Below are 16728 nucleotides of genomic sequence, written 5' to 3' on the forward strand. Positions count from 1 at the left end.
ATCTCTGGGGAAGTTACCGTCTCCTGTACGAGCCTGGCGGCTATGGTCTCCTCATTCCTTCTAGCACACATTGAAAAATATGCAAACAAAGAAATCGAGGATCCTTCATCCTCTCCCGGAGGGAAAATCTCGCTACGCGGTATCCACATACCAACCGGATTGTACCCGTACGTACTGCTGGATCTATTAGTGGTCGAGTCCTTCTGTCACGACACAGATAGATAGATAGTTATGTTTAATTATAACAGTAGACATGCTGATGAAAAACTGACTGCTAGCCTACAAGAAAATTAGCGGGAAAAGTACACACGTGAGAGACCAGTGAAAATTAAGAGACTGAAAAGGAAAATGGAAGTGAAGGTGCAGTCTAGATCACATTTAATTAACTTTTTTGGGATTTAGGATTTAAACCTTTTTTATGTGATCTGGGCATACAAAAAAATAGGGTTGTCCGTGGTTTCAGAATTTGTTGTGGGTGAGAATGACCTTGGATGAGTGTGAGATTTCAAAAGAAGAAAAGAAAAAAAAGATAGTTCTGCCCCAAACCCATTAATTGTTTGTTGTGACAATGTTAAGACATCAGAGCGTTTGTATAGCACCAAAGAGCCACCATAAAAAAAATCCCCCAAAGGGAATTAACACATTTGGCTTGCTTAGTTCCCTCAGCATATTTTGATAAATTTAGAAAATATTGTAGGCTATATTTAAAAATATATAGGCTATATATTTAATATATATATATTTGAACATAAAAAACGACGCTTCAGCTTTAAGGATCTTAGTGATTGGGGAGGGTTTTTCAGTACAGCTCGAGTGTGAAGGTGGTTCTGAGGAGTACAGCTCCTCTCATCTCTCCCGTGCACAACCGAACTAACTAACGGGTCAGCGTCAGCAACCGTGCCCGAACCTGCATGCTTGACTTGGTCATGGCCTCACCCCCTCATAAGTGAGCATTATGGATTAGGCTAGTGGAGGGGAGGCGACTGTAAATCCCCGCTGTTGTGCTGATCTGGATTTAAACGCTGGACAGATAAATTGTCTTTTGAGTATAGCAGCCGAACCGGGACAATGGATACGAACATGCGCAAATTTACTGTTAGAAGATGGTTTTCCGTGTACCTGCGCAGAAAGTCGCGATCTAAAAGCTCGAGTTTATGCAAACTAGAGGTGGGTATCGCTTTATTTGTTTGGTATACTACCAAAATGTGTGTTAAATCATTGAATTAAAGGTGTGGAGACAGACAGTGCATGTAAACAATGTCGAAATCTGACCGCTGCGGTGTAAAGTTGTGCTGAAGTGCTATGTGAAAACGCAACGGCAATTTATTTCACTGTTCAATATTTATTAACAAAGCTTTTTCTTTTCTTTCAAACATGCGTTGTATTTTCCATCAGATTTCTCATTGGTTTGGTTAGAAATAGCCTGAACTAGTCAATAAAAGCATAGTCTGCTACAGGAATGTGTACAGGATCCCTGTTGGAATTTCTATCATAATTTGGAACCCATTCTATCCTAAAGGATCCTGGGATCAAATAATTCGCTAAGGATACCCTAATACAAATAAAAATCTACTGCAGTTTTTACAGTTTGATATTGTTTATCTTTGCACCCTGCATACGTTATATGGATAAACTGCTGCAGGACACTTTGACAAAGCTGCAGAAGTTGTAATCTTAGAATTTTCTTTACATTTGTCCAGAATCATGTTATTGCTTTTTATATAGGCCTAGCGGTTATTAACCTGATCGTGTGATTTGTATTAGGCTACATTGTATAAAAAGGAAAGAAGAATGCAAACAATAATTATATAATTATAATTCATAATAATTATATTAAAAATTATATTTTAAAAGCAGCATTGTACATTTTTTACTTGAAAGATTGGTAAGCAAAAAGTTGTTTTTAGATAAAAATATGATTTGTGTCCTTGATTTGAGAAAGGGCTATTTCCCTGCACAAAAACCATCTCATTTGTGTATATTTAAAAAGCTTGTTTTGTTTTTTATTGTTATCATGTACATTTAGAGTGTTTATGTTGTGTGTACGCTGGTGTTTTCTCTTTGAGTGGGATTGCTTTTAGACTCTATAACCTTAATATTATTATTGCCCACAATTTCTGGTGAGTCAAAATGCAGCCTTTATACCACCTTAACGGTACACTTTACTGTAACAAAGAGGAGTTTAATAGCTGAAATAAGTTGTTCTACTTACATTATACAATTTAATAACATATACAATTAGGATATGATATATATTCTTGGACTATAATTTGGCTCAAGTCTAAACTGCTTTTTTATTAATTAATTTCAGAAGCACTGCAATATGAATCTCATCAGAGGCATTACACACTAACATCAGCAATAGCAGTAAACATCAGCACATCTTGGTTGGGTTTCAAACAGCTGTGGACCTGTGTTGTTTTTGCTGAACCCTCAAATGTCTGCTGGCAACAATGATCAAACCTGACACACCTGTCTCTCAGTATTAATAGTCAAGGCCTCGGAAGAGGTCCATTCTATGAAGCATCTGTGCCTCCAATGGATGATAAAATGGACCTAACTTTTATTTATGTCTCTAATATCTGTACGCTAAATTGATTAACGTGTGATGTATACATCAAGTTAGCATACAGGTATTAGAATTTTCTTGATAGAATATTCTTGATAGAATTTTCACTCTCAGAAAAAAAGGTACGAAAGCTGTCACTGGGGCTGTACCTTTTCAAAAAGGTACACTTTTGTCCCTAAAGGGTGCATATTGGTACCTTAATGGTACATATTAGCACCTAAAAGGGACAAAAATTTACCTTTTGAAAAGGTACAGCCCCAGTGACAGCTTTCGTACCTTTTTTCTGTAATGTCAACAACAGAACACTTTTAGGCTAGCAGGTTGTTACAAATTGTGTACACTTTAGCATCTCATAGAAAGAGAGTCAAGCTAGTTTCATGCAGTCACTAGCTTGAAATAGGCTATAAGGACTTTTTAGCTTTTGTTTCTTTATTGCAGAGGTGTAAAGAGTACCTGAAAACCATACTTGAGTAAAAGTGCAGATACCTCACAGCGAAAATGACATTACAAATTACAAGTCATCAATTCCAGTACGACTTGAGTAAAAGTCTTAAGAGTATCTGATACGTAAGTACTGTAACATGTTACTTGTAGTAAATGTAGACTCAAAAATGCACTAGTCCTCAACACCTAAGAGACATGCCAGTCAAAAACAATAAATAGTTCATTTGTGAGGAGAGAAATCACATTTATTTTCAAAGCCTAAGTAACCAAAGTAAACCAAAGCAAGTGCACTGTACATGCTGGTTTCATCCTCATCTCATATATTAAACACCTGAGATTCAGCAGCTACCTGTTAATGCACTAGCATTCGCGTAAAGTAGCCTTGTTGACAAGTTTGGGTGAGTAAGGGCAAAAACGCACAAGATATAGTACCTTCAATGCCCTGTAGATGGCGATATAACTTCTTTTGTAGCAGAATAAACAATGCTCACGACCAGTGAGTACGAGGTGGCTAATTCGTGCGATTTGTCTAAACCCCAGTGATGGATAGGTTTAGGGGTGGGGTCAGGGGTAGGTCATTTGTACGAATTAGCCACCTCGTAAAATATGTACGAATTGCCGTGAGATCGGGTTGGAATAAACTGCTGCAGAAAAGGTTAGGTGCCATGCAAAATGTAACGAGTAATTGCAATTACTCAAAAAATAATTTGAGTAAAGAGTAGGCCTATATACTTATTCAAAAAATCTAAAGTTGCTAATATCTTTGATACTCAGTAAAACTCCAAAGTATGCAAAAAGATAATTAAGTACAGTAACTAACTTAATTTACTCAAATACTTTACACCCACTGCTTTATTGCTTAACATTAGGTTTTGTCTTTTCAAAAGTATGTTTTAAATAGTCAAGCTCTCTAAATCGATTCAGCATGTTTTGTGACCCTAACACAGTGTTAAGCAGCTAAATGCTGCCTCTGCTGTCAGAAATTATTTTTTGATGGACGGATAGCCCTCTTTTGATTTGATGGGGAAGGTTAAAGCTCTGTGCACCACTGAACCCAACAAAACACAGCCTTTTGAAATGACGGGTCATGGAATGTACAATTGCCAGAACAGGATTGAAATATTGGCAATCTATATGCTGCTTATTTTTAGATTGGCAAAGTACTGCATGTACTGTACGCTACAAACTCAGTGATCACATTTGCATGCACATCATTTTCATTAAGATACATATTCTGAATTTTCTTTATTCTGAAAATACATGTGCTTTCCGAATATTTCAAAGATCTAGATCTGGATATTCCAAATAAAATATTTAACGCACATTCTTTCCCCACTTCTTCTTATCATTTTAAGTAAAATTTAAACCAACTCATTCCAACCCGATCTCACGGCAATTCGTACATATTTTACGAGGTGGCTATTTAGATACAGTACCTTCAATGCCCTGTAGATAGCGATATCACTTCTTTTGTAGCAGAAAAAAAAACAACTAAAACGACTCACGACCCATTCGGTTTTTACGAGCCACCTCGTAAAATATGTACGTACGAATTGGTCGTGAGATAGCGTTGTTAATTCTCATTAAACATAATACAGAAATCAGATTAATGCAAATATATCTTATTCAGGTTTAACTGGAATATTAATCCTGTTATGTATTTACAAGACACACTATACATAAAATGAATATGACCAAATTGTTAAATGCATGTTAAAGTGGTCATGACAGTGGATTTCCTCATACATCCAACAACCAATAAACACCTATCCATACATTTCTGACACCATTAGGGAAAAAATAAAATAGAATCATCTGAATGCTCTAGGTTATTATCTTCACGCTATAATGTGTGTACAAAATATATTTTTCACCATCTTAATAAATCTAATTGTAGATTTAAAGTGTCAGTAATTCTGAGCATTATGAGTTTAGATGCTCTTTCTCAGTGTTTTAAGAAGGTTCTGGTAACCTTTACTGCAGATAAAGACAGTCTGCAGTCCGAGAGGCCCGGAGAGCTGATTTTATTTCAACACAGTGATAAGTGTAGTCAGCATATAACAAAGCCCGGGAAATGAAATGGCTGGAGTAATTTAGTTAGTGCTAGCACAGACCCAGCGTCACTAAGCTTAGCTTTGAAGTCATCAGGTTTGGCAAAAGCAGTCATGTGGAGGTAAACTGATAAGAAGACGGGTTTAATTAAATGTGAGGTCAGTAATCAACATTGCACACTGCAAGAGGAAAAGATCAATGATGTCAGTCTGTGATGTCATTGCAAATAAAACGGCACAATATGATGATTATTACATGCACTATATTACAGTTTTTAGTGTGTGTTTTTTATTAATAAGTAAATAAAGGTCCGTAGTCAACTTAATTTATAAAAACATTCATGTTATGTTAGTACATGGTCATACCTGAAATGTAAAGCCGAACAACATGAGGAAAAAAGAAAAATATGTATCTTTTAGCTTCTTTTTTCAATATTTCCACATATTTCCACTCTCCTCCTCCAGTGAATCTGTGAGGAACATTTTTAATCGAGTATAGTTTTCACGATAATTACATTTTTATTTTGTGCAAAGAGACTCTTGAGAGGATCCTAAGCAATCTGGAAGAGGTTCAATCTCTGATGTGCCTCATGTGGTTTCCATCAGACCGGCGAAAGCATCCAAAACATCAACCCATCAATTTCAGTAAATGTGTATACAGAGATAGCGCAGGCCGACTAAGTGTTTGAGGCAAGAGTATTGTCAAATATTTATCTCTGAAGATTGAATGATTGAAAACAATGGCAGCAACAGGTTTAGAACAAAACGAGGGTGAGAACTAGCCCTGTATTAACTCATAATATAATAACAAAGCATATGTTATAATGGCACTAATAAATATTACATTATCAATGTAATTATCAATGTAATAAAAGGTTAATAATGTAATCATTTTCTTAAAATGTAATAAAAATCTTTCGCTCATAATGCAATAAAATGTTTTTGCATAATGTAATTGGTTATTGAATGAAAAATGTATTAGGCCACATTATGAACGCACCGTAGCAACTTATAGTGTAATCACAGTTCATAAGGCAATACCAGCACATATAATAATGTATCATATACACTATTTACAAAACCTCTGACTCCTCTTGCAAAATGAAACTTTCGCCTCAAAACAGTTTTTACCTGTGTTCTCAAATCATAAACAAAGTGATCAAAATGATATACACTATAAAGCAGTCAGTAAACAATACACAAACACATAGAAAACACATTGTTCAAAACATATAGTTCTCAGGGAGAAGTACATTTTTAATCTCAAAACAAATTTCATATTTTTCCGTCATTGTCTTTTGATGAACGAAAACATGTTCTATCATAGTAGCTCAGAATTTATCAGAAAATACTACTCTGCTTTGCTCTTTGTTATTTTTTTTTTGTTCTTTCTCCTCCTTGTACCCCTATTTTTACAGTACTGTACCCTGCATCTCACAAACTTGTCCTTTGTCTCTGTGATACTGTAATTCTTGTTCTTTGTTGATATGAACCTGCAGTCAAAAAAAAAAAAATTGTCCAAAATCTATTGAGCAGTCAGTACTGTTAACAAATGGAAAGCACAATGTTCAGGGCCATACAATTTGTTCATTTTACAGTATACAGCCTACAATGCACTGTACTACAGTATACAATACTAAAAGGAACACAAATCAAAGGAGTAAACATGTGATCAATGTGCTTCTTCTTGTGTTTGGACTGGGTCAGGCCAGAGCACTTCGTCGACAGCACAAGCAATATTGTCCCTCCTGAGGCCCTCCTCCTCCTCTTCCTCTTCGCCCACCTCGCATACGCACTCCTCCTCTCACATTCTTTCTTCTATATCCATTCTCAGACTTTCTCCTTCCCACCTTCAACAACCTGTTTGCTCTCTGAATTGGCTTATATTGGTTGTGTCACATCATTTGAAACAGGTTAAATACATTTTGAGTGATTGTCAATCAATGACAATTGTTCTCTGTTTGTATTTGATTGTTACCACTTGTGTTTACCGGATGACATGTGCATTAGAGTGCAGAATGTGTTTTGAGAATGAGAATGTGTTTAGAGTTTTGCTGAAAAGTCTAAGTGAGATCTGCAAATTGTGTTTTACCATGTGAAATGGTTTAAGGTATTGACAACAGACTGCACAATTAGCTAAATGAGTTCAGGCAACTGAGAATTTTGTTCAGCCAATGGGTTTTAGGGCCCTATCTTGCACCCAGCGCAATTGACTTTGAACACCGACGCATGTATCATTCCTATTTTGCACCAGCGCACAGCGGACTTTTCCCTCCACAGATGCACGTCGGTAAATTAGGGAATGAACTTGCGTTCGCGGGGGCGGTTCAGCGCAAAGAGGAGGCGTGTTCCGCCGCAAAAGTTCCCTGGTGCTATTTTCCAGTTTTAGAAAGCAATTGCGCCATTGACCAGGAAAAAAACAGTCTAAAGACAGTGGCGCGTTGCGCGTTAGTGATATGGTATTTTAAGGGCGCGTGCTTGGCCATAATGTAGCGTGTTAACGCGCATCCACTTTGATTCTCTAATAATTATAAACAGATGCAGCAGTTTTCATTTTTGCAAATCATACATTATTACAAGGAAAAATATTAACACACGAGGGAGATCATTGTTGTGTCCGTGAAGATGTGGAAAATATCTATCTAGATTTTTTTTTTTTTATTTAGATTAGGCTACACATTTACCCAAATTATACGCCTGTTTAACCGAAGCTAATTTGTGTGGGTTTCTCCATCATCCCCAATGTCACTTCTCGGTGTTTTACGGCCCTGACGAGAACGCCGGTCTCCTCGGCTGTGAACCGCTCCTGGCGTGCGCTGGCAAATCCGCCGTTATAATAGCGATCCGCCATGGAACAAGCGCGCCTGCTCTTAAAGGGAATGTGAGAGGACGCTCTGATTGGTTTATTTCACGTTACGCCCAAACCACACCTATGAATAATGAAGCTACTTCAGACCAACCCCTTTTAGATTTGCGCCAGGCGCAAGAGGCATTTATCCCGCCGGGAAAATAGCAACAGCGCCGGGATCCGCCCACAAAGTTACTTGCGCTTTGCGCTTTTCAGATCGCTAAAATAGGGCCCTTAGTGTTTTAGCAATTGAGAAAATTGGTAATAGTACTTATACCTTTTTGTTGTCAAATTGAAAAACATTTAACATTCTCTTTTAACTAAAGCCTTCAAGTGTATTTGGCTTATGTATATTTAAAAAGTACAATAATAGTAGAAATATCAACATCAATAATAATAATAGTAGTAGTGATAATAATGTCACGGCAGGGAAATGGGATGAGGAAGCAGGATCTAAATGCAGCAATATTTATTGATAACACAAAACAAAGAAGATAATCCAAAACAGGAGAAATAGGAGCAAACTTGTGGCGGTGCAAACAGCACAAGACGAAGAACTGAACAAACGGAGGGCCATACACACACAAACTACACTGTAAGAAGTGATCAGTTTACTTCACTTTCAAATTTAGTAAACCCCTTGCCTAAAAAGTAAACAAACTTCATGCTTAATCGAAAAAATAAGTAATGTGGAACTGTCAAGTTCACATAACCTTAATTTTCTTCAACTAAAAAAAGTTAAGTGAACTGAACACTTTTTACAGTGCATAATGCTCTAAACAAGGAACAGCCTGTTAACCTTATACAAACGTGTTTCCCTAATTTGCATTCATGATAGATATTGACATATCACATAACTCCTTATAGAAGCAAGATTGCATTACTTATTTTTTCAAGCACAGCCATGCATTTCTGCTCTCACCATTCTATATTCAGCGTTACGTACTCTACAGATCCATCAATAATTTTATAATTTGATGTTGAGTTTATTACTATTCATCATATGGCTACTTATGCAAGAGCTAAAGTCAAATCTAAGATAAAGTCCTGGCATTTAGGTCTATGCAGGGATCTAACAGATCTATATCCATATCAGGTTATGTAATGCTGTCCAGGTTGTCACGTGTCAGATTTTCATCTATAGATTATGTTATGACACATGCGCTTGCCTGGAGTTACTTCAGTGCACCAAATATCTTCTTAAATCTGTATGCCAGGAACTACTGGGAAGTTTGTAAATATAGTGTGAAATAATAGTACTTACAGTAGGAGTGTATTTAATAATAAAAGCTCTAATTTGTCTGAAAGAGAGGATGAGCACAATGATTTTACAGTAATACTTGTTATTTACTGTAATGCAGTGTCTTGTACACAACATGTGGTTGTTGAGGTGTGCTATTACTTTTCTACGCAATTTACATACGATTTTGAATTAAAAACTATATTGAATTGAAACTATATATTTTATGTTTATTGCAAAATATGCACATTAAATTCACAAATATATAGTTGTTTTAGGAGGGAGACTGACTCTTGCATCATTCGTGGTGCTTAGGAGCGAGTGGGCATTAAAGTGTTCTTTTGGCATGAATTTCTAATTGCAATTCTCTGATTGGTAGAGATTTATCTGCAGAATCATGGGTAATATGCAAACGCATATGACATCGATTAACAACCTCATAGCTCACTGCAGGTCTTAAAGACTTAAAGGTTTATGTATATAGCTAAAATGATGCCACAAAGATTTGCATGCGCAGGTTTAAAAGGGTAAAAAAAAAAGTATGTGTAAGTGTGATTCATGTATTGCGAAACTGCAGATGTTAATCCAAAATAAATATATTTTTTACAAAACAAAAATTGTTCATCACAAATCATATTTAATTTTAGTTTACGATTGCAATCCACTTTCACCAATTTTACCCTGTGCATGCAAATCTTTTAGGCAAGTTCCCTTATAAAATCATTTTTTATAGGGACCCAATGCCATGCATTACAGAGATTTTACCACAGTGAAGGGAGTTTTACCTTTACTTTGTGCCAAATAAATCCACAGGTGCTTTTACCTGTGGAAAAATCATTGCAGTGCACAGAATGAATTATTGCTTCATTTTGACAAGTTAAGAGGACTGGAATTATGACTTATGGTGAGCATAAAGCAATTATCATTGAATATGTGTAATTAGAGTTCTAGCTTTATAAAGTAATGTCATATTGCTTGTGCTGCAGAGCTCCATTCAAACACATTAAAGTGAGTTTACATACTTTTTTTGTAGCAGATCGTGAGCTTTCATGCAAAGACAGAAGTTGGTATATCGCGTAGGCTGGTGTTGAGCATCTCTGATATTACTATATACAGTTTGCCATATTTCAAGATCCATCTTTAGGTTACTGTTCCATCACAGCAGCCGCGGTGTTCTGCAGATTTTTGACACCATCATTACACGAGAGCTAAAGAAAAAAACACGTATTCACTAAGGGTATGTTTACAATGTACTATAGTAAAAAAAAGTTAAAAAGTTTTTCCTTTGCGTTTTTCTGCATACAGACAACAACGCTGTCAAAACTATCCCGATTCACACGGATCCACGAAAACAACTAAAAATGCTTTAAAGGGACACTAAGTATCTTTTTAGGTATTTTATTATCTAAAATCAATATTTTTATTCATAAATATGTCCTCAATGGTGTACAAATACCTCGGCCAATTATGTGACTTATCCTTATAAATTAAGAATTTATTATCTTTATATACATGGGACGGGTAGGTCCACGGAGGCTTCCATGTAGTTCCGCCATCTTGCAAAACTATAATAGCAGAGAGGGACAAAAAGTACTAAGCCAACACGTTTTCGTTCAGAGCCAGCCGAAACCAGCAGAAACGCAGGTGCAGAGCAGTGAGAGGCGCTTGAAACTGCACCGGCAAGTTTAAAAGTCTGGATTGCATTGTTATTATGGACCATACATATGCCAAGCCACAGGAGAAGAAAACATCGTCGCCAAAAAAGTCAAAAATAGAACGTAAAATGCGTGGGATTTCCCCCTTTCTGGTCAATGTATCCCTGCCTCTGCTCTGCTTAAAGGAACACTCCGACTTTTTGGGACTTTAGCCTATTCAACTTATCCCCCAGAGTTAGATAAGTCCATACATACCTTTTTCATCTCCGTGCGTGCTATAAGTCTGTTTGACGCACCCACCGCTAGCCTAGCTTAGCACAAAGACTGGATGTAAATGGTTGCAGCTAGCATACTAATCCAAATAAGTGACAAAATAACGCAAACATTTTCCTATTTACATGTTGTGATTTGTATAGTCACAGAGTGTACAAAAAACAAAGTCACATGAGACACAGACATATTTTAACCGTATTAATACTGGGAACTATATTCCCTGAAGGCGAAGCACTGCTACTTGGGCGGAGTGATAACCGCAGCACCTGAGACGCGCTCTGAACGAACTCTCTGCTCCTAACCACGGCGCGTCTCAGGTGCTGCGGTTATCACTCCGCCCAAGTAGCAGTGCTTCGCCTTCAGAGAATATAGTTCCCAGTATTTATACAGTTAAAATATGTCTGTGTCTCATGTGACTTTGTTTTTTGTACACTCTATGACTATACAAATCACAACATGTAAATAGGAAAATGTTTGCGTTATTTTGTGACTTATTTGGATTAGTATGCTAGCTGCAACCATTTACATCCAGTCTTTGTGCTAAGCTAGGCTAGCGGTGGGTGCGTCAAACAGACTTATAGCACGCACGGAGATGAAAAAGGTATGTATGGACTTATCTAACTCTGGGGGATAAGTTGAATAGGCTAAAGTCCCAAAAAGTCGGAGTGTTCCTTTAATTATTTTTATCCCCGGTGGGGATATATCCTCCCCTCAAAGTGATCATAGTGCTACTACATAGTGGCGAGACGGATCACAAAACTTATCACGGATCCGTGGTGATGATTACTCACTCTCTCTTGAGCGTCTGGCGCGAGTGATTTCAATGTAAAGACGCGTTTATGCGCGTCTAGAGGTCCTGCGGCGCGGTAGACGCGAGCCTCATTCTACTCCAGTTTGCGCGAATGAGGCGAATTGCTATCACATATAATGTCTTTTCTATCATTTCACTGTAGCTCAGCATCGCGATGTAAAGTTAACGTTATTGCATGATCACAGTTCATATGTGTGGGGAAAGATAAGCTATTAGAGTAAAAATAGTGCGTTAGGCTACTTCAGTTAATAAGAAAAAAAGATTTTACATTTCCTGCAAATGCAGTGATAAAGTTCATGTTCTCATGATTTATTTTTATGAATAACAATGTTTCAAAACATCCCCCCCTCCCCTCTGTTTTTTTCACAAATCGCACCCTGGGCATAACTACAATCAGGGTGCGATTTGTGAAAAAAACAGAGGGGGGGATGTTTTGAAACATTTTTATTCATAAAAATAAATCATGCAATATGAACTTTATCACTGCATTTGCAGGAAATGTAAAATCTTTTTTCTTATTAACTCATGAAGCAGCCTAACGCAATATTTTTACTCTAATAGCTTATCTTTCCCCACAATTTTTCCACAGAACTGTGATCATGAAATAACGTTAACTTTACATCGTGATGCTGAGCTACAGTGAAATGATAGAAAAGACAGATGCATTATCTGTGTTAGCAATTCGCCTCATTCGCGTGAACTGGAAGCACGGCGCCGCGCTAAACGCCTCATCATTCGCGCCGCAGGACCTCTAGCCGTGCGTAAACGCGTCTTTACATTGACTTAAAGGAACACTTCACCCATTTGCATTAGACTTTGTATCTTTAGAAACCCAGTCACATTTTCGAATGGTCATGGTTTATTCCCTTATTTTCCCCTGAGATGGGAGAAATAAGGATTTAACTGTTCCACTTCCTGCTTTTTATGACGCAAAAATCGTCAATTTGCGTCATAAAAAGCAGGAAGTCAAATTTCTTTGAATAAGGGTAAGACTACAAACACTAGCTCATCATTTATCCAGTAGAAGGCGCTGTTCCGCATGTTTTCAACCTGCCCATAGAGGGATCTTACTCACAGAATGTACATATAGTGTCAGCCATTCTTTATTTGGAAGCTAAGCTAACAGTTTCTTATTCTGTGGAGAAAGCTGAGTAGTAGCGGTGACCATCCTCTTTTTCCCGGACATGTCCGGCCGTCGAGATCGTCCAAAATGTCCAGGATTCGGCTTTTGCTTTCTGCAGTCGCATTCATAGTTTACATGCACACCTTTTGTTTCAATCTGAATTCATTCCGATTGGTGAATCTGAATGTAGTGTTTACATGAACGCTAAACAAGTGATCGTTTGATGTGCGTTTTAACATTGCTAGGAAAATTCCCGCTCCTCCGTGAGAGATACGAGACCGGTGCGTCTCACAGGCGCCGGCGCCACTCATCAGTAATCACGCCACCGGGCTTGCATCGTTCTCCGCGGCCGTCAGTCTCGTTCCTGCTCGTCACAGAAAACATGAGGAATGGCGACTGAAGAACGCAAAAGCCGAATCCTGGACATTTTGGGCGACATCAAAATACTGGGCAGACTCACGGAGACTCACTAGTAGCATAGCCTTGTTGTTTACTGCGATCTCTTACCGGTAGGCGTGGCCTCCTAGGGCAGCGAAGCAAGTGCATTCTGGGAGTTGTTGTCTTTCATCCCCATAAGCCAAAAATACATTTTCTGGCTTTTCTCAGTCTAGAAGGCTCCAAATTCAAAAATAATTTCACATTTCTTCTACATAAATGACCCATTTTAAATGCACATTCATCTTTCCAGAGGTGAAGTGTTCCTTTAACATTGAAATCACTCGCGCCAGACGCTCAAGAGTGAGTGAGCAGGGCCGGATTAACCATTAGGGCAACTGGGCAATTGCCTACAAGTCATTTTGCCCAGGGGCCTCTGAACTCTTAATCCGGCCCTGGAGTGAGGAATCATTTTAAAATAAAATTGACTTTAATCAAACCACGGATCCGTGATAAGTTTTGTGATCCGTCTCGCCGTTAATGTAGTTAATGCACTATGATCACTTTGAGGGGGGGATAAATTTATCCCCACCGGGGATACAAATAATTAAGCAGAGGCAGGGATACATTGACCTAGCCTGGCTAACGCCAGACCCAATTCTCGTTGAGACTTGGGTCTGGGAACCACATGTGCATTTTCTTGTATTTGAGGCGTGGTTTACGAATGCCCGGCGCCGTTTATTGGGTGCTAAGAATGTCTATCAAATGCGCCTGTACGTAGCTCATAGCCAATCGTTTCCATTATACCAGATGACGTATGTAGAGCGACAGAAATTAGACAAGGAAGAATACGATGGGTAAGATATTTTTGTGTAAACAATGACGTTCAGCGACTATTGCCGTTTGTGCAAGATAAACATGAGGGTCGAAGGTATATATGGATATAAACAAACTGCTTAGTTGTGTCGCATAGATGTCGTCATCGTCTTGCTGCTCCCTCCCCGTTCTGTGATTGGTTCCCTAGATGAGGCGAAAATCTGGTCCATGGTATCCAGACTGCCTTTCAGCGTGAATAAAATCGCGCTGTGCAAAGGCAGTATGGGGAAACCCAGGCTAACATTGACCAGAAAGGTGGAAATCCCACGCATCCCCCCCCCCGCTGAATCGCACCCTGACTACAATATTTCATGTTTTTCACAGTCAGTAATTCATACTGTAACATTCGTTTGTTTGTCATGTTGCCGTTTGTTTGAAATAACACACCTGTTCACCTGAAGGAAAACTCGACGAAGTGCTATTAGAAGGCATCCTGTCAAAGCTTTTTGGTACATATCGCCTAAAAGCGAGGCGCATTTGAAAAAGCGAGCGAGCAAAATTAGTTTGAATGCAAAATACTAATTCACCACTAGATGGGAGTAATTCCTACTTAGTGTCCCTTTAATATTCATGCCAGTTGACGATGCCACTTTTTAAATAAACACTATCTATAGACTGAACACGTAATACGCATGTGCATGAATTCACCGTTTTCACAAATTCGTGTTTTTGTAATTTACACATGATAATGGTATCATTTTCAAAAGCTTGCACTTTGAAACCCGTTTTCAAAAGTTTGTGTTTTCATGCCACCAAAAGGTCATTGTCTTCATGTAAATGAACGACAAAAACGTCTAAACAGTTTTCTAATCTACCTGTAGTTGAAAAGGCCCCTAAACGGCCCCTAAAAGTCACAAAACAAAACAAAAAAAGGTTAAGTGTTACCAAAATTAATATTTCCCCTCATTTGATCAAGCAACACAGCAGATTTGAAATGCAGGTCTCACCAGCTCTCTTTCATCATGGTTTATTTCCAGTAGTGTGTCTTGACAGGGTTCTGATTTACAGTGTTTACCATTTCTTCTCAGATATTTCATCTGGCCCCACTGAGTATGATTTATTCATATCATATTTCATCAAGTCTTTCCAAAATGAGATATATTTACATGTGAAATTTTTTTATTTATGCAGAAAATAACACCATAAGTTTTCTTGACTTTTAAGGCAGATTCTCGAAAATGAAATGGACCTAATAAGTGACTAATTTTGAAAGGTATAGGTAGCATTTATGTATTGCTAAAGTATACGTATAGTTTTTTTTTTTTTTTATCACAACCACCTAACCCAAGAAAAACATTGAACGTGACTTAAAAATAAAGAAAAACAAAACTATTTAATATAAAACATTGGAAAATAACTGGATTTACATAATTTCATGTTCATGCAATTTTTTCTTTTGAATAATGCAATTTTTTATTGAAAAAAGCTAAGATAAAACAAAAAAATACTGTGTAAAATCGTCATCAGTTAGATTGAATAAAGTACATATATAATCAAATGAAACACTTTTTCTTTGTCTTGGATGCAATAAAGCCAAAAGCATTTGTCTTAGAAGGCTGCGTTATGCCTTCACATGAGGAGTGTGCTTGTGATGTCATTAAATTCACCCTAAGGGTTTGTATTAAACAAAATGAAATGAATTTAGTATTTATTTGCATATGATTGCTGTAGCACAGCTTTCACACAATCAAAAAATTATTCTTTTGTGAGATGAGTCTGAAAATGGAACCACTGAGGCCGAATCCTAAATTGAAAACCAAATCGAAAAGCCTGTTTGGTCTGTTGAAGGTTTTTTCTCTTTCTCTCAGAAGTGACACATTCTTTGTTGATCATTTCCTTGCATTTAAATTGAATTTAGAATATAAGAGTCATTTTATTATATAAAGTGGAGACCAGGCCAAGTTATCACACTTTTTACTCCAGTGAATATTTCTCAAGGTGGGGTTGTTATTTATATATATATATATATATATATATATATATATATATATATAAAAATTATGTCATATTGGAACACAATTCAACCTTTCAGTTAGAATGTACCTAATTATTCTATGTATCATTAATGTTGCTATTAACAAAATAAGAGGATATTGGAGTTTTGGTTTGAAGAATAGAATTCACAACTCTCAAATATTATAAAATGTCCCATGGGACAACTAGCCCCAGCCTCTCCTCTATCAGAGACTGACACACCATCCCCATGATCTGAAGGTGAATTATCACAAAAGAAGAGTTTATAATTCTTCATAATATCCTGATGACGATCGTGTTGAGGTGTCATGCGGCTCTTTTGCTTGGCTCAGGTTTTATGCGCATATAGCTCAGTAGGAGCTGTCAGAATTGGTAACCAGGCCAGGCCGCTGTGCTGAGGTTGAAGATTGTATATCCTCAGTGTACTCATCATCATGTCACAGGAGTGGCCCGGGCTGGACTTCGGTTATGTAATGCGGCTGCACATTT

The 16728-nt window shown here is 37.6% G+C and overlaps 1 protein-coding gene across 1 annotated transcript in view; it reads left to right on the top strand.

Annotated features, from left to right (window-relative positions):
* The first annotated feature begins 851 nt into the window (after positions 1-851).
* The window catches only part of rps6ka2 (ribosomal protein S6 kinase, polypeptide 2), a 69984-nt gene continuing 54107 nt past the window's right edge, over positions 852-16728 (top strand). Inside the window, exon 1 of the mRNA XM_079635931.1 lies at positions 852-1167. Coding sequence (XP_079492057.1) covers positions 1069-1167 — 99 coding nt within the window. The 5' untranslated portion in view covers positions 852-1068. The remainder of the gene's footprint in view (positions 1168-16728) is intronic.

Source organism: Phoxinus phoxinus, assembly GCF_949152265.1.
Source record: "Phoxinus phoxinus genome assembly, chromosome: 14".
In the NCBI taxonomy this organism is placed as follows: Eukaryota; Metazoa; Chordata; class Actinopteri; order Cypriniformes; family Leuciscidae; genus Phoxinus; species Phoxinus phoxinus.